Raw genomic sequence first — 25,945 nt, forward strand, 5'->3', positions numbered from 1 at the left:
CGAACCAGAAAACTATTCTAATAATATCCCAGAAATTGGTAAACAAGTTCATTTTTACACTATCCGAATGCATCATGATTTTATCAATTCAAGTTTATCCTCTCTCAGTCTTCATTTCTGTCTGAAGAAGGCTATAAGTTTTTAGCCACTTAGGACCATTGCCAAGTCTTCACCTACAACTTATCTATGTTCCAATCACAATAAATACATCACTTCTGATCAGGGAAACCACCCTCCCTTACTTCCCCTCACCCTCCACTTCTCAGTGCCCCAGCAATACAGGTAAAATCTGTCACTTGTCCATGCTAGAGCTAATAGTGAGTATGCATCTAATAAGAGAAAAGAACGGAGATCTAGACCACCACAAATACCTGTCTCCCTTCTTATACGCTCTATTCAGCATCCATGTGACTACCCTCAAGACCTTACTTCTCCCCACTCCCAGAAGATTCCTGAGTGGAGGAGAGCATAGAGGAGGAGGGGGCAGGGATCCCAGTGCTCACTCACCTCCGAAAGAGCTCTCTGCAGCACACATAGGTCTCATAGGTTCGATTGGTGAAACTTGTGTTTAGGAAGGAGACACAGTCAGTTTCAGCTCCCCTGGGGACATAGAGGATTCCTGGGTAAAGGAGACAGAGATGCTAAGGGGAAGCTTTTACACATGTTCCTTAAGGCTCTTAATTCTTTGGGTATAAATTGAGAACACTGTAGATTTGGTGCTTTTTCTATGCCTATGTGAGATGGAGAGTTAAAACAATATTCTGAGACTAAGCTGAGACACTTACCTGCCACACAGGCGCTGATAAGGGATACACAGGCCCCTGTGAAGAGGGCACTGACCACAACCTTGGACAGGTCACTCTTCCGGTGGGGCACCATTGATGCTGCGGACAACACAACAAAATAATTCAATCTGTTCCCCACGAGGCAATTAGGCATACCCCATGAAACCCCATTAGAAGAATGCTGAGGATCAAAATGCAGCAGATGAATAGCATTCTTACCACCAACCACCAGAGGCTGGACAGTGGTACCCTAAGAAGTGTGTATATTCATTAGTCCTAAGGGGTCACTAACTTAGACATTCCCCAGGTCAAGGATTGTGTGTCTGACCCTAACTATTTAGTGGTTCTGTGAACATTCCCAAGATATATCTGAATTAAGCAAAGCCCTGGGTTGCTCCAGACAGGTGAACATGCCTTGGGTGTTCACTAGTTGAAATCTGCATTCTTAACCTGGACAGAATTAGACAGATTATTTTGAGCCAGAGAAATAAGGAGGGCAACATTCACCTAAGCCTTAGTCACATGATGCATATCCCACTACTGGAGGACAAGCTCACAATCAGATTGTAATCAGGCATCAGAATTAGAATACAGGGACCTTCCTGGGGGCGCAGTGGTTAAGAATCTGCCTGCCAATGCAGGGGACACAGGTTCGAGCCCTGGTCCGGGAAGATCCCACATGCCGCGGAGCAACTAAGCCCATGTGCCACAACTACTGAACCTGCGCTCTAGAGCCCATGAGCCACAACTACTGAGCCCACGCGCCACATCTACTGAAGCTTGCACACTCTAGAGCCCGTGCTCTGCAACAAGAGAAGCTACCACAGTGAGAAGCCCGCGCACCGCAATGAAGAGTAGCTCCTGCTCGCAGCAACTAGAGAAAGCCCGCGCACAGCAACAAAGACCCAACACAGCCAAAACTAATAAATAAATAAACAAAAATAATAAAATAAATAAATAAATACATTTATAAAAAAAGAATTAGAATACAGAAGGGAAATAACAGAAGGGAAAAAGATAAACTGAAAGGAAATTGTTTTACCTTTAAATTGTTCGATCAGCTACCAAGTGAATCAACTTAATGATTCTAGCCCAGAATATGAGTGCCATAAAAAATGGACACACTGAGCTGTATTTTTCTTACACTTTATTTCTCACTTGGATCTTCCAAACTCTTGAAATCCCCTGCCTTCAAGGACAATTCCACTTTCCTCATATTATTTCCTCCAGCCATCACCATTCAGCAAGATTTTCAGCAATCTAATTGTATCTATGTATGCTTCACATACTCACTCCTCCCACACCTGGTGACTTGTAGCTTTTAATCCAACACTTCACACCACTTGCTCTAATTATCTATCTGCCTTATGTGTCTGCTGCTTTTATTTGTCCTTTGATTCCTTGTGCAATGCTTAATTCTGTGAAGTCAACTGGTGCGCAGCAGAATTTCAGAAAGTACCTTCACTACTGAATAAAAAACAAAATACCTTTACTATATATGCACTATGTCCATTTAATGGCAGAATAAAAATAATATCATTATAGTCTTCCTCATAGGGAAAATAAAAATAAAATTGGTCTTTTGGGCCTCCATCTGAAAGGGAAAAAAATGACAGAAGTTGAGATTGCAAACCCAGCCTGGGCTTCATGAATAGTCAGGTAGCATGATTACCTTGACTCCAAATTAACTTTTACCTGAGAGGCCCATTTCACATCAGCTTCTCTATCTGGTCTCAACTCATACTGAAGCACCAGGAGTGCCCACTACAGATGCTGGGAACTGGCTGGCATATTGGGTAGCTGGGAAAATGAATTAACTCACTCAAGCCTCCCAGTGTGATTCCTATGGAACTAAGATTGGCAAATCCACAGAGTGAAAATGTTGTAATGATTTCGGCTCTCACCTAGGGAAAACAAAAATAAATAAGTAAACTCAGTCCTATATGTGCAGTCGTATAATCATGATAGACGTTCCAGAGTACTTAGAACCCCCAATCTTGTGTGTGCTACTCTAAGGAATATGGAAAGGATGCTCAGAAAACAATCGCTTCATGAGTTATTATAGGGATAATGATATGGAACCACCATGGCCTCTTTACCCAGTGCTCTTCTTGTTGAAGCCTATGAATTAGGAGGTCTAGGAATGAGGATGATTGAGAGAAAAGAGATAGAGGGAGAGAAAAAAGGAGCTCAGTTTATAGCAATTTAAACTTATAAATGAAGAAGGAGACCTTAGACTATCAGAAATAGTATCCTCCTTGGACTGCCCCAACTGTAAAGGCTCAGTAATTACATTCTAGAGAGAAGTTGGGTCAGAGTGTAGGGGACTAGCACACAGACCTCAGGGCAGCTCAGGCACCGAAGCTAAGCATACTGTTACTCTTGCTTTGTGGTCAGGCCTGGGACCCTGGAAAGGGATCTGTGGGTGTTAAACTTTAGTGTAACACTTTTTGTCTGCCTGGACTGTTTATGCTTTTCTAGATTGTCACTTACAGAAATCCACTGTTTCTCGCCTCCAATCCACTCTTCTACTCCAGAGAGACGTTTGTTTTTGTACTGAGACAGTTGCTGATAGGCCACAAACTCATTTGTGAAGAACTTGATCCCCACCATCTCAGCCACCATCGGACAGTCTGCCCACTCAACACCCATCATGAAAACCACGGGCCTTAGGATATAGGAACAGATGACCTGGGTGAGAGAAAGAGACAGGAGACAAAGACTTCTCTGGAGCCTTGACTCAGTCTCCTCCACCCTTCTCCTCTCCACGCTCCCTCAGTGCACTGTGGGTCAGGAAGACATGCACAATTCAAGGACTACTTAAACACACCCTAGAGGAACAGCCCAACAAATGGGATCCTTTACCTGAAAAGTGAGTCCCTGTATGTCTACCAGTTCCCCTAGCCAGGAGAGGGCAGCATTGATGAAGGCCAACACGGCCAAAAAAGCAATCAGGTTGGCTGCTACGTTAGCAGCAAGGCCTATGGCATCTGTGGCTCCATTGCTGGCAGCTTCCAGAACATTCTTCTCCTTCCTGTGGTTATTGGGCATAGGGGAAGAATACGGTGTCTAGAGCAATCTCGGCTCCTCAGAGAAGAGCTGTCCCAGTGTCCCAGCAGTGCAGGAGTGCAACAGGAGACTGCAAGAACAGCTTGAGAGATGATGGGGGTTCCTGGTGACCCTTTTTGTGGAAATAACACTGAAGCAGTATCAGATTTAATCGCCATGAAATGGTACTGACACAAAGGACAGGGGATAATGGCATGCAGAAGAGAGAGGCAGGTGGGAGGGTTAAACAAAAGAAAAAAATCAACATGATTAGCTAAAGGCAGAGGTAGACAAGAGGAGATATGGAATCATATTATTCCTTCTCCAGGAGACTTGAAGCCTCTACCACCATAGCACCACTCTTGACTCTGCACCTGACCTCATCATCTCCCAAATTATATGCCTCATTGGACTCACCCACGGGGCAATTTTACCCCCTCCTTATTCTTGAACTTGGACTCCTCCACTTCTGGATATACCAGCTTTGACAAAGCAAGAGCAGAAGGGGCAGCCATCACAGAGGCAGAAATCAAGGATGACGTGTCAATCTGTAAGGCCAGACTTAGGAATGAGCATCTACAGAACCCAGACTTGGGCTCACCCAGGAGTGATCAAACAGACTATGCTTACCCCACAGGATATGAAGGCTCCCAAGACAGTGCCTGAGATGGTGGCAAACCCTCCAGTCATCACTGCATGGACTTCTGAAAGCGTCATGTCTGCAAGGTATGGACGGATGAGCAGAGGTGCCTCTGTCTATAAAAAAGGAGAAGAGAGTCAGATTCAAGAAGGTGCAGCTCCCCATCCCAGAGTGCCTGCCCCAGCTCCAGGCACACATCCCTCCAGTGTGGGTGCGCTTCCAAAACTAAGCTCTGCTTTTAGGCTCTCCCAGTGTCTGGCTCACCCCCTCTGGCACCTAATCATATCCTGGCTAGCACTCTTCTCATGTGTTTTCATATCAGTTTGTCTCATCTATTTAAAATTTAGAATGCTACAGAAGACAAACAGTATATTTCTTTTTTACGTCCTCAATGTCTAAAACTATATACTCGGGAATTCCCTGGTGGTCCAGTGGTTGGGACTCCGCACTTTCACTGCCAAGGTCCAGGATTCGATCCTTGGTTGGGGAACTAGGATCCCACAAGCCACGTGCTGTGGCCCAAACAAACAAACAAACAGAAACTATATACTTAGTGAATGACTTTAGTATAGTGTACTTACTGCGTACATATTAATTGCTTAAAAGGTACTCATTAAATGAATTGCAAATAGATTACTGAAGCCCAATGTTGATGAAAGAATCAAAAGAAATAATGTTCGTGAAAATGGTATGAAATTATGAAGATCCAACTATGTAAAATATATCTAGCATTGACCTAAGAGATACTTATTATTTAATGAGTGACAACTATGTGCCTAGTGCTATATGATATGCTAGGGACATTCCTATGAATAAGGCAAAGTTCCTACTCTTAGGACTTTACAGTCTAGCAGAGGAAACTAAGCTGATTATGGAGAATTTCAGCAAAATGCAGCATGCTATGGTAGAAGTATACAGAAGTATTCTGAGAACATTTCAAATACCATTAATCAGCCTAGGGCCTTGGAGAGAAAGACCTCAATACTAATTCCTTGTCAGTTTGACAAGCCATTGTCCCTAACACTGAGTTAATCAGTCAGTAGCATATATTGAACACCTACTCCATACAGACAAATGTATCAAACAAGTATTATGGGGACAAGCTTTGGTGTTAGCCCTGAGCAAGGCAAGCTATTGTCTCCTTAGAGATTCTGGAAAACAAAGGTTACAGGAAGAAACCAGAATATGGAGGAAACATCTTTCATAGCCCCTGAAGGGGGATGACTTGGACCAGGCCATTTCCCTAAATTCCTGTGTAAGAAGTTGGATCTGTGGTTAAGTACGTCCCCATTACATACACCCAAATAAGTATTATTAGGTATGAAAAGTGAAAGCAATGAGCTGAGTTCCAAGTTTTCTTTCATCAGAGTGACTGGCTGCCCATACAGTCTTCATCTATTTGACTTTTCAAAAGGAAAGCATACATTTCTCAAACTGTTTTCTGTCATACTCTCTGTTCCCCAGAGAAAAGATCAGAAGGCCTCAGGGTGCTTACCATACCCACAAAGATGTTTCCTGCCACAGCCAGGGTCTCTGGGGCAGTGGTGCCCATGGTGATTTGCAAAAACCAGGCAATCTAAAGGGATGCAAAGTTCCAAACCATTAACATTAGCAGAAATCTTGGGGTGTATCCATCAAAACTCCTCCTTCATTATGTTGGTAAGGAAACTAAGGCCTAGAGAAGAAGAGGCACAAGGCCGAGACCACAAACCAAGTTACAAACAGAGCCTGGACCAGAACTCAGGACTCTTGGCTTCCAGAAAAAGTAGATTAAAACTCAGTATGAAATGGCAGTTCAGCCCATTTTTTCTCCCTGCTCTGCCCCTCAGCCTGCTTAGGGCCTGGTCCTGACCACCTGGTATCAGGCACGCTTGAAAGAGCTTGCTTTTCACATTCGTTCTAATGCTCTAGATCTGACATATGATCATTTTTTTCCCCAAAGTAAGTGCCATCTTCATGCCTCTTGATAGATCACAAGACAAAGGCCCACCTCCTGACTGTGCAGGAGAATGACTCACCTTCTGAACTACCCACTGCACAAAGCCCAGGTAGTAAAGAATGGACATCACACATCCAAAGAAAAGGATGATCGGTAAGGCCTATAATGAGAATGATGGGGCAACCAGTGAGATACTACACTGAATGCGCAACTGTGTGCCGTAAGGAGACTGAGTTTCAGGTCTCTAAGTTAAGTTCTTAGCATCCCAAGCACAGCTGATACAGTATAGATACTCTGGATATTTAAACACAAGCTAGTCTAGGAATAAATTTTAAATGTATTGCAAATCTATTATGCCGTCAATACTAAGCCACAAGGAGATGTTTTCTGAGCCTTCTTCTCCCACCCCTATTTCATTCCAATTTCAGTGTGACAATGATCAAAGGGCAAGACATTAATGCTGCTTCCTATATGGATAAGATCAAATCCACTTCTTAGGGTCAAATTGGTATATAGACTGGCTGATTTCTTGGACACACATCTTCGTCATCTCGCTTTATCCCCCTCACCCTCACTGCCACTGACCCTCATTCTTGCTCATGAAACATATGACCTGAAAAGCGAAGATATCCTTGACCAGCATATCCCCAAAAACAAAACTGGAGCCAGCCACAGTATAGTTGAGAAAAATCTGAAAGAAAAAAAAGAGAGACAGAACTAGAGTGAAGCCAGAAAGGACACAGGGAAGATAGGATCAGCCTCATGTATGATGAGGACCTAGTGCTGCTACTGAGGTTGGCCTCCCTTTGACAGCATGGGAAGCAGCCTAAGTCACTATGAGCTACTCATTGAATGACAGAGGACTCAGCAGTTCCATTCTCTTTATTTGTATGCATAGTTGTACCCCAGTATACTCTCTCCTTTCCCACCAGATCACCCACCACCATCACTAACAAGACAGAGCCTGATCTCCTCATGCTTTCCCCCAGTCTCCTTTCTCTAGGGTTCTAAAAGAGCTCTCATATTCAATTTCTCATACCTGAATCTGGTTTCCCAGCCATTGAAATGCATTAAATCCAGGATCAGTTCTGATGACCAAGATCCCAAAGACAAACTGAAGACCTAGGCCCCAAAGCACTGCCCTCCAGGACACCTGGGACCAATAAGAACGTTATTCTAACGTGAGCTCTAAACCCGACTTGTTCATTACCTGGCTGGGGTTTTAAACATGGGTACGTGTACTCTGGAACCACCTTAGCATGTTAACAGTAAATCTGGGGTAAGATGGAACAGGGAGCGGGGGAAATAGGGCAGTAGTATATAAAGAGCCACATACGTCTATGTGGTTTTCAAAACTATGCCTACAGGTTAGACCTCACACACAGACACACGCACACATACATATAAAAGCATCATAAACCACTACTTTAATATTACTATGTGCAATGCAAGCTCATTCTCTATTGTATTCTATTTTCTTTCTTTCCTTCTTTATTTTTTGTTTTGTTTGTTTTTTCTTTAACACTGGCCTGGATCCACAAAATTGATATCAAGGCTCACTAACGGATCACAACCTACAGTGTGAAAATAAATGGTCTAGGGCCTGTGAGAACTTTAAACTTCACTTAGGGGCAATATTGTCAAAGGGGCCAATTCCAGAGATTGTTAAGAACTTAGTTCTATGCCTTTGTAATCAATACTTGGCTCATGCACTTTGTAATTAGTAAGACATGGTCCTTGGCTAGGTATTACTACGCCCACCCTGCAATACCCAAAACTCACTGCACTGTGGTGTTTGGAGCAGGCAAAGAGGATGAGGGTGAACATGCAGATTCCTGCGAAGGAGGTCAGCTGCTCTGGCCTTTGGGCTGTGTCTAGAGCCAGCCACAGGATAAGGCCAACCAAGGAGACTCCCGCGAACACACTGGAGAGGGAATTTCAAGACCATGTCATCAAATCAGTGAGTGAATAAGAAATCATTAACTTTACCTCTAAAAATTAGAAATTCACCACAAGGATAAATGAAACAACCCAAGAGATTAGACACAGAGACATATCTTTAGAATCATTCATCTGGTGGTTTCCCAGTTAACACCTCTCCCCTCCCCTCAACTCTTTTACTCACAGAATGAAGCTGAAAGAGTCCAATCTGAGGACATAAATCTCATGACCTCCTTTTCTTCAAGTTATCATATCAGTAAGATGTGATATAAAGACTTGTTCTTTAAGAATGTTCTAATGTATAACCAAAATATTTAAAAAAGAAGGAGGAAAAGTCCTCCCATGGATCTCCACCCACTTTCCAACCACTCCAAGGGCAAGAGTAAAGGCTAAGCCACAAATCAACTACTTAATGCCCTGTGGTCCCTTTATGTACCAAACATGCTTGATCAATACATAAACTAGAGGGAGACGCAAGCGGGAAGAGATATGGGAACATATGTATATATATAACTGATTCATTTTGTTGTGAAGCTGAAACTAACATACCATTGTAAAGCAATTATACTCCAATAAAGATGTTAAAATGAAAAAAAAAATACATAAACTAGTCTCCTCATGTCTGAGTGTTGGAGTCATTTCAGTTCAAGGGAAAAGAATTAGAAGGTGAATCACATATGAAAAGAAAAGAAAACAAAAAGAACACATTGTCCGTTGAGATGCCATAGGAACAACGATGACGACGACAGAAGGGATTACAGGTCAGGGTTGAATTTTGGAGCTGTTCTCACTGCGAACTCAAAGCGAATTAAATCTGTCTTCCATGGATAACTAATAAGAACGTGCTGTATAAAAAATTTTTTAATAAAATTAAAAAAATAAAGTAACATAATAAATAAATAAATAAATCTGGCTTCCAGAATCCATCCTGTTAATGAAGAAAGCCCTTTCGCTCTATCGCTCCAGTGTCAAATAAATCAATGATCCAAAATTTAGGCTGTAGTCTGGTGTGTTTCTCCAAATGATCACTGTTGCAAACATCTGAACAGCTATTTTCTGTGCATCCATTGGACAAAAGTCATAAAAGTGGAACATATAGAGAGTCTGAAAGTTATCCTCTCAGCCCAGGCGTGTGATCAAAGGACATATGCATGCCACAGTTAGTTAGATGAGGTGCGGCTGCTGTAGCATCCAGCTCAGTATACACTGAACAGTGAGTTTGCTCCTTAAACTCTAGGGAATTATAAGACACCAGTGGGTGCAGGAAGTCTGGAGGACTAGAGGGAAAAAAAGCACAAAAAGTATCCAGGAACTAAGGGAGAAACACATGACCACCAAATCAATTTGATAGTTTAATGCTGCTATAAGCCTCTTTGCCTTGATTTCTTCATTGAAGAGGAGTATGGTTTTTCTCATTTCTGATACCAGCCCTGACAATAAACAGACTGAAACTCTTCTCTGAAATGGAACCCCTCCTGCCCCCTAGCAATATTGAGACATGAGGCTATAAGAAACTGGACTAAGTTCAGGGTTCAGAGGCCCGTTGTTATTTGCTCACTGAGCCTTGGTTTTTTTTTAACATCTTTATTGGAGTATAATTTCTTTACAATGGTGTGTTAGTTTCTGCTTTATAACAAAGTGAATCAGCTATACATATACATATATCCCCATATCTCTTCCCTCTTGCGTCTCCCTCCCTCCCGCCCTCCCTATCCCACCCCTCTAGGTGGTCACAGAGCACCGAGCTGATCTCCCTGTGCTATGCGGCTGCTTCCCACTAGCTATCTATTTTACGTTTGGTAGTGTATATACATCCATGCCATTCTCTCACTTTGTCCCAGCTTACCCTTCCCCCTCCCCATGTCCTCAAGTCCATTCTCTAGTAGGTCTGCATCTTTATTCCCATCTTGCCCCTAGGTTTTTTGTTTGTTTTTGTTTTTTTTAGATTCCGGCTCTATTTACAATAGCCAGGACATGGAAGCAACCTAAGTGTCCATCAACAGATGAATGGATAAAGAAGATGTGGCACATATATACAATGGAATATTACCCAGCCATAAAAAGAAATGAAATTGAGTTATTTGTAGTGAGGTGCATGGACCTAGAGTCTGTCATACAGAGTAAAGTAAGTCAGAAAGAGAAAAACAAATACCGTATGAGCCTTGGTTTTGTAAAGTATAGGGGAGGGTCTGAGAGACAGCCCAGGAACCGTCAAAGGAGGAAAAGGGTAATGGATTGGGGTTTAAGACAAGTTGTGGGATGAGGGATATTGAGATTCTTAACTTACCGTTTCATCCAAAGCTTCAGGCAGGAGTTTTCAAGGGGCTTCAGACATCTCGTTAATTTTTCACCAAAGAACCTTTTCAGAAAGCGGTGAACCAGGACTAAAAGCACCAAACAGGTGAGGACGAACAAGGCCAGTGCCCTATGGAAATTCAAGATGCAAGCTGCCAGGAAGTAGGCAGCATAAGCTAAAAAGAGAAAGTACAGAGTAAGGACCAGCAAGGCAGAGCCCCTTGGGACCAAATGAAGATTTAGTCATGAATGTCTGGGACTTAAGGCAGGTAAAACCCTCCAGTGACCTTACCACCCAGCCCTGTCAGACTGAGATGCAATTCTCAAGGCCAGGATAGATGGCTAACTGTTTTCTTGGGGTATCCCAAGGAGGAACCAACTTAGTTTGAATGTTGCATATTTTCACTTGACCCTGACAAAATCTCATTCCCTTGATATTCTCTTTCAATCCCTGGAAGTGGATTTGATCAGCACCCACCTTTATACTCTTAAAAAGTCATCTTTTCTCAAAACTTTACAATCCCAGTCATTTTAACCTTTCCTCTTCAGCAGAGCCATTCTTCTAGTAAACAAGGCTAGTACTAGGGGGTACAGCCATATGGTTCTCATTCCATGGCCCCTTGACTCACCCCAAAATATAATTTTTGTTCTCACTACCCCAGCTGCCTCTAATATTCACATCAAAGTCCCATACGTCACTGACGGTATATTTTAAATAAAGGTTTGCTATCTATTTTTTTTTTTTTTTTTTGGTCATGCCCCGCGGCTTGTAGGATCTTAGTTCCCCAATCAGGGATCGAATCCGGGCCCCAACATTGAAAGCACTGAGTCCTAACCACTGGACTGCCAGGGAATTCCCAAGAGGTTTGCTATCTTTTAAAAATATTTTATATCATTGATCTTACCAGTAAACCAGCAAATAAGTAACATACTACAGGCTTCTTTCACAGACTTCAAGAACCATGCCCCTCATCTAATCAAGATACTAAAAAAGAGACAAGCCCAGATTCTCTGACATATTTAAGTCTATCAAATAGTACATTTTGAAAGATAGCTTATTCTCAGAAGTGCAACTTATTTACTTATTCCTAGAAGTGCAATTCTATAAATTACAGCTCACCTACAAGTAATTACGATCTATACATCATATAGCCCTTTAGATCAACTTGTGAATAAATTTGCTTTCCATCTAGTAATAGTCTTGACACAAGGTCACATTTCTAAAACAACTGTGTCTCTCACTTCCGTGGATCCTCAGTACCTTACCCAAACACAACAGGCTCAGCAGGACCTTCTTGAACAAGGCAGCATGTGTCTTACAGAAACTTCTTGCCCTGGTGAAAGGCTGTAGGTTCCTCCTGATGAGAATCCAAAAGTTAAGAACCAAAAATTATTCCATCCCATTTATATCAATTCCCAGAACTTAGATTGCCTGGCCTGAGGAAGAGTTTTCTCTTAATGAAATTCATCCTGGGGAAGTTAGGTAGTGTTGTAGCGATGCCAAAAAGGCCAGGTCAACCTTGTCAATGGGCAGCAGGTCAGAACACTCCTACCCAACCTGGACTAGCAATATCCTCAGTAATTTCCTACCATAGAAGGGAACACTGGTCACATCAGGGAGAGACTACTGGGACCTACTCCTTCCTGTTCTCTAGGGACGAGGGATTGCTCAGCTTCCAGATTCAGAAAAGGGCCTATTCTTCTGAGAGAAAATAAAAATCACATAAACCCATAACCCTGAACAGTCAATCAGATATGAATTGACAGACTGGATGGAAAACACTACCACCCTCAAGAATCCCTGGGTGAGAGGGCCTGAAAGAAGGTGCCCAGCAAGTAGAACTTTTCAAGTTTAATTTATCAAACATTTATATAGTGCTTTCTATGTGCTGAACTCTTTCTAAGAAGTTTAAAAGTACTAACTCATTGACTCCTAATAAGAACTCTTGAGGTGGCTACTATTATCATTCCCATTTTACAGATGTGGAAACTGGAAAACAGAGAAGTACCTTTCCCAAGGTCATGGAAGTTGTAAGGAGCATAGATAGAATGTAAACTCAGGCAGTCTGGCTTCAGAATCTGAGCTCTTAACCATCTTCCTTTGCTGCATCTTACCCAGGTCCCAGGCTCGCCTGTCTCTGCCACTTTTAAATGTCCTCAGCACACTGAAGTCATATGAACAAAAAGCTCTAATTTCCAAACTCTTAGAAGCTCCAAAGAAGGTGAGCCCAGCAAGAAGCCCATCATGCTGAGGCAGGACAGCTTAGCCAGGGCTGAGACCAACCACTAGCTCCAAATGCCCTGGGGACTTAGCTCACAGATTTCCATGGCTCTTTCTCCATTGCTACCTCTCCCATCTAACACACTCCCTCCTCTTCTTTATACAAAGCCTTCCTTTTCACTCCTCTCTCCTTCTCCTTATTTCTTCTTTCTTCAGGGAGTCCAACCCTTTGTGTTAGTTGAGTAGAGTGTGTATTATTAGATATAGGTGATCTGAGAAAGGAGAAAACATTCTTTATCACCACCTGACTTACCAGTTCAAGAGGACGCTTTAGGATCTCAAGAACTCTGCTAACTTTCCATGCTTAATAGAGAAAGTAGTGAGTAAAAACCATTGCTGAGAGGTGTCAGTGTACCTGAAGGATGTCAATATCTTTGGAATATCATTTGCAAAGTATATCAAGGAACTAATGTAATTTCAATCCTAGACTTCCCATGTGTGCCAGATATCTTTGGTTTGCTCCTCCAGATCCACTCTCCATCTTGCTCTGTGCCCTGGGATTCTAACCCATGTGGACTGCATCAGTGGGATTACATAACCCTCTGGATTATCTAGTTGGGTTCTACCAAGAGGATCCAAAAGGAGATCAGAGTGGATGAAAAGACTGAGGTCAGCATAGTGAAGTCTTCTCTATCTGACTCTCCTTCTGGGTTCTCTTATATCTTGTCCCTTGCCTAGCAATAGTAACTGTTCATTGCTTCTAGCCTCAGGTTCTTGCACTATTGTTTCTTGTGATTCCACTACATCTTGCACACACCCCTGTAATGGTCTCTCTGTAAATAAACCCCCTCTGTAAGTAAACCCTTCTCTAATTATCCTAATTTAAGTATTCCGTCTGTTCCTGTTAGGACCCAAACTGATCTATTAGGTGAAGCTGATTTAAAATCATACCTAATCAAATGCCAGTTCAGCAAAGCCATTGCAAAATGAGCGGGGACACTCACTAGTCCAGGACAAATATAAACCACACACCTAGAAAAGATTTCTGCCATTACCTCAGGACCACATTCAACCGTTCCCTGGGAACTAAAGATCAGTGGGTTCTACCAGAAGTCAGTGAAGAGCACTCATTTCTGCAAAACCCATGAACAACCTGATCCTAGCATATCAATTTACAACTGGACCTCTGCTTTAAAAAATGAAAATTAAAAAAAATCATACAGGACATTCCAAGGAAAAGAGAATATATGTTCTCAGACCCTTTTAAACCAACTGAGAAGCAGTGCATAGAGGTATGGGCACGGGTGTTCATGGTCCTGGCATCCTGCTTGGCCTAGGATCTTGCTAATACAACCAAGCTCTTTACATAATGGCTCAGTTTGAGAGTTAGTAACTGTGCTATACTCAGAAGCTTAATTGAGAAAAAAAAAATCTGTCTGGTAGATGGTGACACTTGATATCTTGTCCATAACTTGCTGTGATGTCTGTACCCACTCATAAATTCTCTAGGTATGTATGTGGAAGGCTTTCCAGATATGGACTAATAATAACTCTCTCACTTACATGCTTACTGCCTGCAGCCTCAAGTGACAGCATGGGAAAGAGTAGGGTAAGGATGGTAGGTTGTGCTAGCTGAACACAGCATTAGTGGTCACTATAGGTCAGGCCTAGCAGCACGGGCGTTCATGCATTTTCTCAGTGACCCTTTCCACAAGTTGTGGAAACTCCCCCAACTAAGGGAGACAAAGCTATGGAAATTCCCAGGGTCTGGGGTACTATCTTTTAGCAGTTAGAATGGAAGGCGTAGGTAGCTTTCAAAAAATCCATCTCCTGTGACTGTTGACAGTGGGGCCCTGGGTGAATCCTTGCTCGCCCTGGCTTGAAGTCAGAACTAGAAGAAAGAAAATGAGTCAACCCAAATGATGGTCTGAGTAAAGGGCAAGGGCCTCCAGGTAGAAGTGACCAGAATCTTTTCAAGGTGTCCAAAGTTTTCATTTGATGATAGCATAAGAAGAACTGGTCCGTGGGTATTGTACTGGGTACCACTTTGCCAGATTCAAAGGTGTGTATAAAACTGGTTTAAAACTGGGTGGGCAAGGGTTGCTGGATAGTGTGGTAGAGGAGCTCAAGAACAGGTACAAAAAGTGTCCAAGGGAGAATGGTGATTGAGAAGCAAAAAGCTTATTAATAAACCAAAGTGGAAAGCCAAAAAGGAGTTGGAAAACCTGGGAAGGCAAGAGAAAAGTCTATCAGATGGAGGCCAGCAAACCTACATTGGAGTCAGAGGCTCTGTGCACCGGGGGATGACCAGTTCTGAGAACCATCAGCCCAGGTAGAGTGAGAAGGGAACCTAAACCAGAACACAGCCGGGTGCTTAACTGCTGAGTTGTGATGGATGTGTTGCCTTGGAAAAGAACCCTCTCTCCACACAGGACCCAAATCTCTGCTTGATGTGCAATAAAAAGTCAGATCTTCTTCACACTAAAAGTAGAGATCCAAAGATCCACAAAAACAAGAGGGACCTAGTTAGTGGGTTTTCCAACCGGCCCTTCTACCCAGCCTCAACTTCTTCCTTCCAGAACTCTTATCCCGGGCTTCCCTGGTGGTGCAGTGGTTGAGAGTCCACCTGCCGATGCAGGGGACACGGGTTCGTGCCCCGGTCCGGGAAGATCCCACGGGAAGATCCCACATGCCGCGGAACAGCTGGGCCCGTGAGCCATGGCCGCTGAGCCTGCGCGTCCGGAGCCTGTGCTCCACAACGGGAGAGGCCACAACAGTGAGAGGCCCACGTACCGGAAAAAAAAAAAAGGAGAGGGCTTCCCTGGTGGCGCAGTGGTTAAAAATCTGCCTGCCAATAAAGGGGACACTGGTTCGAGTCCTGGTCCAGGAAGATCCCACATGCCGCGGAGCAACTAAGCCGGTGTGCCACAACTACTGAAGCCCGCATGCCTAGATCCCATGCTCCGCAGCAAGAGAAGTCACCACAATGAGAAGCCCGCGCACCGCAACGAAGAGTAGCCCCCGCTCGCCATAACTAGAGAAATCCTGTGTGCAGCAACGAAGACCCAATGCAGCCATAAATAAATAAATTTTAAAAAAATAATATTTTTTTTAAAAAAAGGAGGATAGGTCAACAACATTCAGTGATGTGTAAGATCAGGTAGCATAGCAAATGAGAAGATGGCCGTGAACAGGTGACTGGTTCTGTTTGAAAGAGCCATTTACAGGAGAGTGACTGGATGAAAATGGAATTGCAGGGGATTGAGGGAGTGTGAGTATATATGGACTACTTTTTCAAAAAATTGCCTCTAAAGGAAAGAAAAACCAGATACTATTTAGTAAGCACTTTTTACCAGGTACTGCAAGACCTCTTCAATCATCTTCCCCTAAAACCACAAGGTTAATATTATATTCACAGGCAAGGAAAGTGAGCCTGCTGGCAAAGTTAGGATTTAAACCCCAGATCTTTCCATTACTCCATGGGGCTTCTAATTAGACATGAAAGACTGGAATTCCAGAGGGAACATTCCAGAATTCCAAAGTTATAATTACGAAGAGAGCAGAGGAGAAGGAGCAGGTGAATGTCAAAGAAGCTTTCACAAAGAAGAGGACAGATGAACTGATCCTAAAGGTAAAGGGGAAGGCACTTGTCAGGGGGATGTGTTTCAGGGAGTTAGAAGAGAGCCCTGGGCTACCTCTAGAGGAGGAAAAGCATACTTGAGTGAGCCAAGCATTTTGAAAGAACAGTATGGGGCTTCCCTGGTGGCACAGTGGCTGAGACTCTGCCTGCTAATGCAGGGGACACAGGTTCGAGCCCTGGTCTGGGAGGATCCCACATGCCACAGAGCAACTGGGCCCGTGAGCCACAACTGCTGAGCCTGTGCGTCTGGAGCCTGTGCTCCGCAACAAGAGAGGCCGCCATAGTGAGAGGCCCGCGTACCGCGATGAAGAGTGGCCCCCACTTGCCACAACTAGAGAAAGCCCTCACACAGAAACGAAGACCCAACACAGCAAAAAAATAAATTAATTAATAAACTCCTACCCCCCAACATCTTCTTTAAAAAAAAAAAGAAAGAAAGGAAGAACAGTATGATTTACTGTCGCTGAGAAGCAGGGAGCATGTGGATGGATGGTGGGAAGAAAGCATGCAAAGAAGACAGAAGCCAGGTCATTTAGACTATATATCATGCTTAGGAATTTCAGTTTTATCTTGTAGAAAGCAGAGACCCATTGAAGAATTTAAGCAAGGTAATAACATAAGTATATATGTGTTTTTTAGAAAGATCACTCTGGAGGCGGGTGGTGAGGGATGGGCTAGGGGCCAGTATGGAAGTAACTGAAGGTGCAGGGGAGGACTGATAGGAGGTGAATGCATAGGTGTTTGTTTGTTTGTTTTTTTAATTTTCAATTTAATCACAGTATGACACTAATTCCTTAATATCAGTTATCTAGTCAGAGTTCAGAGTTCCCTGATTTTCTCATAAGTGTCCTTTGTTAGTTTTGTTCTTACAGTTTGGGTTTTGAATCTGGATCTTTTTAAGGTCCATATGTTGCAGTTGGACGAAGCTTCTTTCAAGTGTCTTTCCATCTGAATGTCCTGCCATCTTTTATTTGTTGAGTAAAGTAGGTTGTTTATTCTGTAGGTTTCCCCCAGGCTGCATTTTGATGATTGCATCCCTGCGGTACAATTGAACCTGTTACTCCTTACCCCTGTATTTCCTATAAATTGTAGGTAGAGTTAGAGACCTGATCAGATTCCATTTTTAGCGGGGGAGGCGGGTGTGCAGGACTGTGTCAGAGACGTTGTGTGCTTTTATCAGAAGGCACAGGCTGTCTCTATTTTTGAGATGTTAGCATTGATGACTGTTGCCAGGATCTCTTTTTTTTTTTTTTTTTTTTTTTTTGCGGTACACGGGCCTCTCACTGCTGTGGCCTCTCCCGTTGCGGAGCACAGGCTCCGGACACGCAGGCTCAGTGGCCATGGCTCACGGGCCCAGCCGCTCCACAGCATGCGGGATCTTCCCGGACCGGGGCACGAACCCGTGTCCCCTGCATCAGCAGGCGGACTCTCAACCACTGCGCCACCAGGGAAGCCCTGCCAGGATCTCTTAATTCATTAGGAAATTCATGTTTTTATTATAAACATTTTATTCAGAATTATATGAACCTTGCTGGATTTTCCTCAAGAAATTGTTTTCCAGAATGATCTCCATTAGGCCACTTTAATTCATTAATCAGTTTTTCATTAAGGCACTGAATTATTTTAAATTATTTTCCATTTCCACTTTAGAAGATTTAAAAAATCTCTTCTTTTAAAACTTTGTAACAAAGGCATAGGTGTTTGAGAAAGAGGATCCACATCAAGGGGAGGGAAACTGGGATGACAAATGAGGTTCCTTCCGTGAGCGACTCAGTCAGGGTGATAACATAAACCAAAATAGAAAAGACAGGAGGAGGAACAGACCTGAGGAGGAAATGTGAGTTTATTTATCTTTGTGTGCCTAGAGCCCAGGCTGACTAGGGCCTGACTGAGTAGAAAAGTATCAAACCTATGCTGACAGAAATTTGGTTTTAATGTTTAATTTGAAGTGTATATGAAACACCTAGATGAAGGTGTTTGGTAAGTGGTTAGATATATAGGTCAGAAGCTTAGAACAAAGATTCAGGCTTCAGATGTGGCTTTAGGAATCAAGACATTAAGTGTAGGAGTGAGAACAGAAGACAAATGACAGGCTCTGGAGAACAACAGACAAGAAAGAACATCCAGAGAGGTAGAAGAATGAGGAGGGGATAGTGCCCTTAAAATCAATAAGTGAGTTTCCAGAAAGAAAGGGTCAGAAGTCATGCTGCAGATGCCCAGTGAAAGTGTGTGTACATTGGACTTGGTATGTACGTTTTCATTGCTCACTTGAGTAAAAGATTTTCAGCAGAGCAGTGATGGTGAAAACTAGATTGTACTGGGCTGAAAATTGAATGGGGAGGTGAGAAAAATGGAACTAGCAAGGAAATCCCACGTTTCCAAGAAACTTGGCCATGAAGGAAAAGGATATCACAAGTTTGAGATAAGGTTGATTTTTGAGGAAAGAAACGTGAGTATATTTATAGATTGAGGGAAGGAATAATTGAAGAGGTAGGGGAAAGAGGCCCTGTTGAAGGGGATGGAGAAGGGTGGCATTAAGAAGATGGATAAAGAGGTTGGCTTCAAACTCAGGGAGAGTAGGCCTTCTGATAAGGAGGGGAAAAATAAGGATTCATGCAGGTGCAGGTATATTTAAGTTGGAACATATGGGAAGATAACTTAATGTTTAAACAAAAATAATAATATTGTAGTATGGGGTTTATAGCATATGTGAAAGTAAAATATATAAACATAAACAAGAGTAATATAAAGGCTGGAAGAGGACATACAGAAGTATACTATTATAAGTTTCTTATACTATATGCCAAGGGGTATAATATCACTTGAAGGTAGACTTGATAAGTTGAAAATATACACTACAGGGGACTTGCCTGGTGCTCCAGTGGTTAAGACTCCATGTTTCCACTGCATGGGGCACCAGTTCCATCCCTGGTGAGGGAACTAAGATCCCACATACCACATAGGAAAGAAAGAAAGAAGGAAGGAAGGAAGGAAAGAGAGAGAGAGAGAGAGAGAGAAAATATATACTAAAAACTCTAAACCAACCACTAATATAGCAAAACAAAGAGTTTACCTAATAAGCCAATAAAGGAGGTAAAATGGAATCATTTAAAAATATTCAGGGAGTTCCCTGGTGGTCCAGTAGTTAGGACTCCGTGCTTTTACTGCCAAGAGCCTGGGTTCAGTTCCTCGTTGGGGAACTGAGATCCTGCAAGCTGTGCGGCACAGCCAAAAAAAATTTTTTTCAATTAATCTGAAAGAAGGCATAAAAAGAGGAAAGGGTATTAAAGAGGAAAGGCATTTAAAAAAAAAAGGAAGACACCTGTGTTTATGGATCAGAAAAATTAATATTGTTAAAGTGTCCATACAACCCAAAGCCATCTATAGATTCAATACAATCCCCAGCAAAACTCCAATGGCATTCTTCACAGAAATAGAAAAAACAATCCGAAAATTTGTATGGCATCACAAAAGACCTCAAATAGCTGAAGCAATCTTGAAGAAAAAGAACAAATCCAGAGATATCAAATGTCCTGATTTCAAACTATACTACAAAGCTATAGTAATAAAGACAGTATGGTACAGGCATAAAAAGACACATAGACCAATGGAATAGAATAGACAGCCCAGACTTAAAGTCCCACATATACAGTCAGGTAATATTTGACAAGGGAGCCAAGAACACCCAGTGGGGAAAAGATAGTCTCTTTAAACAAATGGTGTTGGGAAAACTGGATAAACACATAAAGAACAATGAAACTGGACCCCTATTTTATACCAATCACAAAAATTAACTCAAAATGAATAAAAAACTTAAACATAAGACCTGATACCATAAAACTCCTAGAATAAAACACAGGGAGGAAGCTCCTTGACATTGGTCTTGGCAATACTCTTATGGCTAGGAAACTGAAAGAAGAAACAACAAAAGCAAAAGTCAACAAGTGAGACTATAACAAACCTAAAAGCGGGACTTCCCTGGTGGCGCAGTGGTTAAGAATCTGCCTGCCAATGCAGGGGACACAGGTTCCAGCCCTGGTCTGGGAAGATCCCACATGCCACAGAGCAACTAAGCCTGTGTGCCACAACTACTGAGCCTGCGCTCTAGAGCCCGTGAGCCACAACCACTGAGCCCACGTGCCACAACTACTGAAGCCTGTGCACCTAGAGCCTGTGCTCCGCAACAAGAGAAGCCACTGCAGTGAGAAGCCCGCGTACCCCAACGAAGAGTAACTACCACTCACCACAACTAGAGAAAGCCTGTGTGCAGCAACAGAGACACAATGCAGCCAAAAATAAAATAAATAATTAATTAATTATTAAAAAAACTTAAAAGCTTCTGTACAACAAAAGAAACAATTAATGAAATAAAAGGCAACCTATGTAATGGTAGAAAATTTTTGCAAACCATATACTGGATAAGGGGTTAATATCCAAAATATATAAAGAACACATACAACTTAATAACAACAATGACAACAAAAGATACAATTTAAAAATGGACAGAGGGGGCTTCCCTGGTGGCACAGTGGTTGAGAGTCCGCCTGCCGATGCAGGGGACACGGGTTTGTGCTCCGGTCCGGGAAGATCCCACATGCTGCGGAGCGGCTGTGCCCGTGAGCCATGGCCGCTGAGCCTGCACGCCTGGAGCCTGTGCTCTGCAATGGGAGAGGCCACAACAGTGAGAGGCCCATGTACCACAAAATAAATAAATAAATAAATAAATAAAATAAAATAAAATAAAATAAAATAAAATAAAAATGGACAGAGGAACTGAAAAGACATTTTTTCCAAAGAAGATATCCAAATGGCTAATGAGTACATGAAAAGATGCTCAACATCACTAATCATTAGGGAAACCAAAACCACAATGAGATATCAACTCACATCTGTTTGAATGGCTATCATCAAGAGACAAGAGATAACAAGTGTAGGCCAGGATGTGGTGAAAAGGAAACACTTATATACTGTTGGTGGGAATATAAATTGGTTCAACCACTATAGAAAACAATATGGTGTTTCCTCAAAAAATTAAAAATAGATCTACCATATGACCCAGCATTTCCACTTCTGGTATATGCCAAAAGGAAAAGAAAACAGGGTATCAAAGAGATATATGCACTCCCATGTTTACTGCAGCATTATTCACAATAGCCAAGATATGGAAACAATCTAAGTGCCCATCAATGGATGAATATGTAAAGAAGATGTGGTATATATATATATGCAATGGAATATTATTCAGCCATGAGAAAAAAGGACATCCTGCTATTTTTGACAACATGGATGGACCTTGAGAATATCATGCTAAATGAGGTAAGTCAGAGAAAGAAAGACAAGTACTGTATGATCTCACTTATATGTGGAATCTATAAAAAAGCCAAACTCGGGAATTCCCTGGTGGTCCAGTGGTTAGGATTCGGCACTTTCACTGCCGGGGCTCTGGTTCAATCCCTGGTTGGGGAACTAAGATCCTGCAAGCCTTGTGGCATGGCCAAAAAAAAAATAATAATAAAATAAATTAAAAATAAAAAAGCCAAACATTAAAAAACAGAAAGTAAATGGTTGTTACCAAGGAATGGGGTGGTGAGGGGATAGGACAGATGGTGTTAAGGGTACAAACTTTCAACAAGTAGTAAATAAGCCCTAGAGAACTGACACACAGTATAGTGAATATAGATAACAGTATTGTATTATAATCATCAAACTTGCTAAGAGACTAGAACTTGATTCCAACTACTAAAAAGAAATGATCATTATGTAACATGATAAAGGTGCTAGCTATTGCTACAGTGGCAATCATATTACAAATATATCAAATTAACATGTTGTACACCTTATCTTTGCACAATGTTATATGTCAAACATATTTCAATTTTTAAAATTACATTTAGTTGCAATCCAGAGATGAGAGGAAGGATCTGGGTAAACAGCTGAGCTAAATTCTCATTGACTGTGAATTGGGCCTTTACTTTTTATTTTGTCTAGTTTTGTTTTGTGGAGCCAAGAATGACAAATGAAATTATAAATGCTTCCCAAATCCTAAATTTTATCATTAAGAAAACTTTCATAAAATCAGTGGCATGGGGTGACTTTAATTGATGAGAGGAATGTAACATTGGGTAACTAGTGAAAAGACAACCTGTAATATTGGGTAACTAGTGAAAAGACAATCTATTCTTAGTGGATGACTGGGAAAATTAACAGTGGAAGAAATAAATTTGATATGTTGAGAAAAGAAAAGAGCAGTGGAGCCAAATAAAAACAAATAAATAGCTGGGACGTCCCTGGCAGTCCAGTAGTTAAGACTCCATGCTTCCACTGCAGGGGGCATGGGTTCAATCCCTGGTCAGGGAACTAAGATCTACATGCCACACGGTGCAGCAAAACAAAACGAAGCAAACACACACACACACACACACACACACACACATAAATAGCAAGATGGTAGATTTAAATCATTAAATGTAAATGGCCTAAAAATGCCAATTAAAAAGCAGAGACTGGCAGGTTAGCTTTAAAAAGCAAGAGGGAGGGGCTTCCCTGGTGGCACAGTGGTTGAGAGTCCGCCTGCTGATGCAGGGGACGCGGGTTCATACCCCGGTCCGGGAAGATCCCACATGCCGCAGAGCGGCTAGGCTCGTGAGCCATGGCTGCTGAGCCTGCATGTCCGGAGCCTGTGCTCCACAAGGGGAGAGGCCACAACAGCGAAAGGCCCACGTACCACAAAAAAAAAAAAAAAAGAGCAAGAGGGAGACTGCTCTTTTTCTGAGAGAATGGAAAAAAAAAGAGGACAAAGACAAAGAAAATTATAAGTAATGAATGGGGGTCTTAGTAACAAAAATACTTAGTCTTCTTAGAAAGGAATGATATTGGATTATACACAGTGGAGATTGTATAGCTATTATATAGCAGTGGAGATGGGGATGGGTAAGAAAAAATGGGTTGAGAATTTGAAAAGAATAGAAGTTTTAAAACAACTACTAAAGGTAAATAAGCAGGTGAGTCCACATGTAACAAAGTGAAGTGCCAAACCACTGAAGATGGCTCAGGCAGTCCAGTTTGGTGCCAAAGTTCCACTTAATTGTTTTAAGTTCTAATGACTTTACTGGGCTCCACGTGAAGACTAGGCCTATCTGAACAGAATTTATAGCTGAAATTCAGCAAGATTTAAAGCAATATTAATTTGGTACATGATCATTATCCTTTTTTTCCTGGTAATTGACTTGAATGAAAAACCATACATGTAAAAGAAAATTTTAATGATCCAACTCTTCATTTCTGGAATCAAGAACCAGAAGAGCTAGTATTTAGAAGACAAGCTAGGAAAAAGTACATGACTCTTTTCCTCTAGGGCAGAAGAGCCCTTCTCAGGTCTACTGGCCCTTCCATCAGCCAGACCTAAACTTAGGACAGGATGCTTCCCTGCTAAGCCAGCCCCAGGACCCTAGCATCACTGTGGGGGTGGTGGTGGGGGGCATAAGGGCATATGGCTGAGGGTCTGTGGGACTGAGGGGTAGAGGGATGCTCTTATGAAGCCTAGTTTCCTTTGCTTTCAGCAGGTATACCCTCTGTTTTACAGAAAGTCAGCCTCTTTTGACCTAGATCCTTTAGCACATCTCTGACCCAATAGCTTCTGAGCCTCCTTTCTAAAATCTTAGGGAAAACTGGCCTTCCCACTTACCAAAGCAAATCCTCCAACTCTTGATCTCAATTCCACCTCCTCGCAACTCCTAAGGGCTTATCTGACAATTATTTATCTCACTATCTCCATCCTCTTCTATTGTCCATTCCTTTTCTTTCTTTGACTCTTCTGTCTCCTTCTTTCAGCCATCAGATGTGCTCAAGTTCACTAGTTCTTTAAAACAAACACCCCTCACCACCACCAAACATTTTTGAATTCTAACAACAACAGAAAGAACCCTCTTTAAAATGTTTATGTTTTGCTAAATTGCTTTATAGAAATGTCTAAATTCAGAAAGAGTAATGAAAAGAAAGAGAAGTTAAAATAGTTTGCACTGAAGGATCAGATTAAGGATATCCTGAGGAACCAAGAACAGAAGAAAGGATAAAGACAGGGGTCTGAGTATGTGTCCTGAGAATGGCTGGCCTTAATCGTCATCAAATCTTGTCAATTCTACTTCGAAAGTGTATCTATTGAACTCTGAATATTTTTGAATTTTTGAGTATATACTATGGGTAAAGCATTGTACCAGGTGCTATAGGAGATAAAAGGATGAAGTAGACATGGATCCTGCCCTCAATGTATTTACAGTCCAGTTTAGGGGATGCAATATACATATAAATCTGTAACACAGTGTCAAAACTTTTAAGTGTTATTAGAGAAGATCAAATAGAAATGTTATGGGAGTTTTGAGGAAGAAGGGGCCTCTTTGGACTGCGGCCAGTGAGGTTGAGGAAGAGGAAGACCATTTGTGATAATATCATGGACATGATTGCTCTTGAGTTGGGCCTTAAAAGATATGTTGTATCTGGGCAGAAAGATGTAAAATGAAAAGACATTTGACACAGAGAGAATGATGGAAAACATGACACAGAGGCAGGAAATGAAAAGTTATATTTAAGGAACAATTGAGGGTTAATTCTAATGCATAGAGTAGCATTAGAAAGGGAATTGTAAGAGTTAATTTTGGAAAGTCAAGTTAGGTACAAATCATGGCTGGAGAGCAGGAGGAGTGGGGAAGACTTGAATGCCAACCAGTGGGGAATGATAGAGGTTTTTGAACAAGGCAGTTCAGAGTCATGCTTTAGGCAGTTCTGGTAGAATCTATATAAGATAGGTGTGTAGCAAGTGGGAAGGACTGGAAACAAGAATCTGTATGGGTGCTATTTGAATAGTTCAGCAGAAATGAAATGAGTTTCAAAATCCAGATTCTACTATAGGTGGTAAAAGAAGGAAAGCAAACCACACACAGAAATACGGAAAGTAAACTAAATGGGGAAAATGTATAGCTTTACTAGGATTCAAAGAAATGCAAGTTATAACTTTAAAGCATGATTTAACATCTATGTAACAAATTTTTCATCTGAGAAAATATAAAGTTGATGAGATTTGAGGGAACTGGACACAATTATACATCAGAGCAGTTTAAGACACCAACAGCAATCTGACAAAATGTAGGCAGGTCCACAGACTTCCCTAGTGGTCCAGTGGTTAAGACTCCACCCTTCCACTACAGGGGACCCGGGTTCCATCCCTGGTTGGGGAACTAAGATCTGGCATGCTGTGCAATGCAGCCAGAAAAAAATAAAATAGAATAAGAATTCAAGCCTACATTGTAAATCAACTACACTTCAATTTTTTAAAATGAAATTTTAAAAAAAGTTAAGCCCAGTATTAGAAGAGTCAAGAGCTGATCAACAGCTTCATGGAACCTACTCCCTAACTTGGGCAGGGCACTTTAAGGTGGATCTA

General features: G+C 42.0%; 1 protein-coding gene across 1 annotated transcript in view; it reads right to left on the bottom strand.

The window, feature by feature from the left end:
• Positions 1–25,945, bottom strand: part of SLC28A2 (solute carrier family 28 member 2) — a 221,766-nt gene that overhangs the window by 127,612 nt on the left and 68,209 nt on the right. Inside the window, exons 14-27 of the mRNA XM_049706058.1 lie at positions 11,915–12,006; positions 10,641–10,824; positions 8,195–8,336; positions 7,452–7,565; positions 7,026–7,103; positions 6,492–6,572; positions 5,969–6,049; positions 4,464–4,589; positions 4,251–4,381; positions 3,651–3,819; positions 3,279–3,476; positions 2,608–2,689; positions 786–884; positions 508–619 (exon numbers count right to left, since the gene is read on the bottom strand). Coding sequence (XP_049562015.1) covers positions 508–619; positions 786–884; positions 2,608–2,689; positions 3,279–3,476; positions 3,651–3,819; positions 4,251–4,381; positions 4,464–4,589; positions 5,969–6,049; positions 6,492–6,572; positions 7,026–7,103; positions 7,452–7,565; positions 8,195–8,336; positions 10,641–10,824; positions 11,915–12,006 — 1,689 coding nt within the window. The remainder of the gene's footprint in view (positions 1–507; positions 620–785; positions 885–2,607; positions 2,690–3,278; positions 3,477–3,650; positions 3,820–4,250; positions 4,382–4,463; positions 4,590–5,968; positions 6,050–6,491; positions 6,573–7,025; positions 7,104–7,451; positions 7,566–8,194; positions 8,337–10,640; positions 10,825–11,914; positions 12,007–25,945) is intronic.

Source organism: Orcinus orca, chromosome 2, assembly GCF_937001465.1.
Source record: "Orcinus orca chromosome 2, mOrcOrc1.1, whole genome shotgun sequence".
In the NCBI taxonomy this organism is placed as follows: Eukaryota; Metazoa; Chordata; class Mammalia; order Artiodactyla; family Delphinidae; genus Orcinus; species Orcinus orca.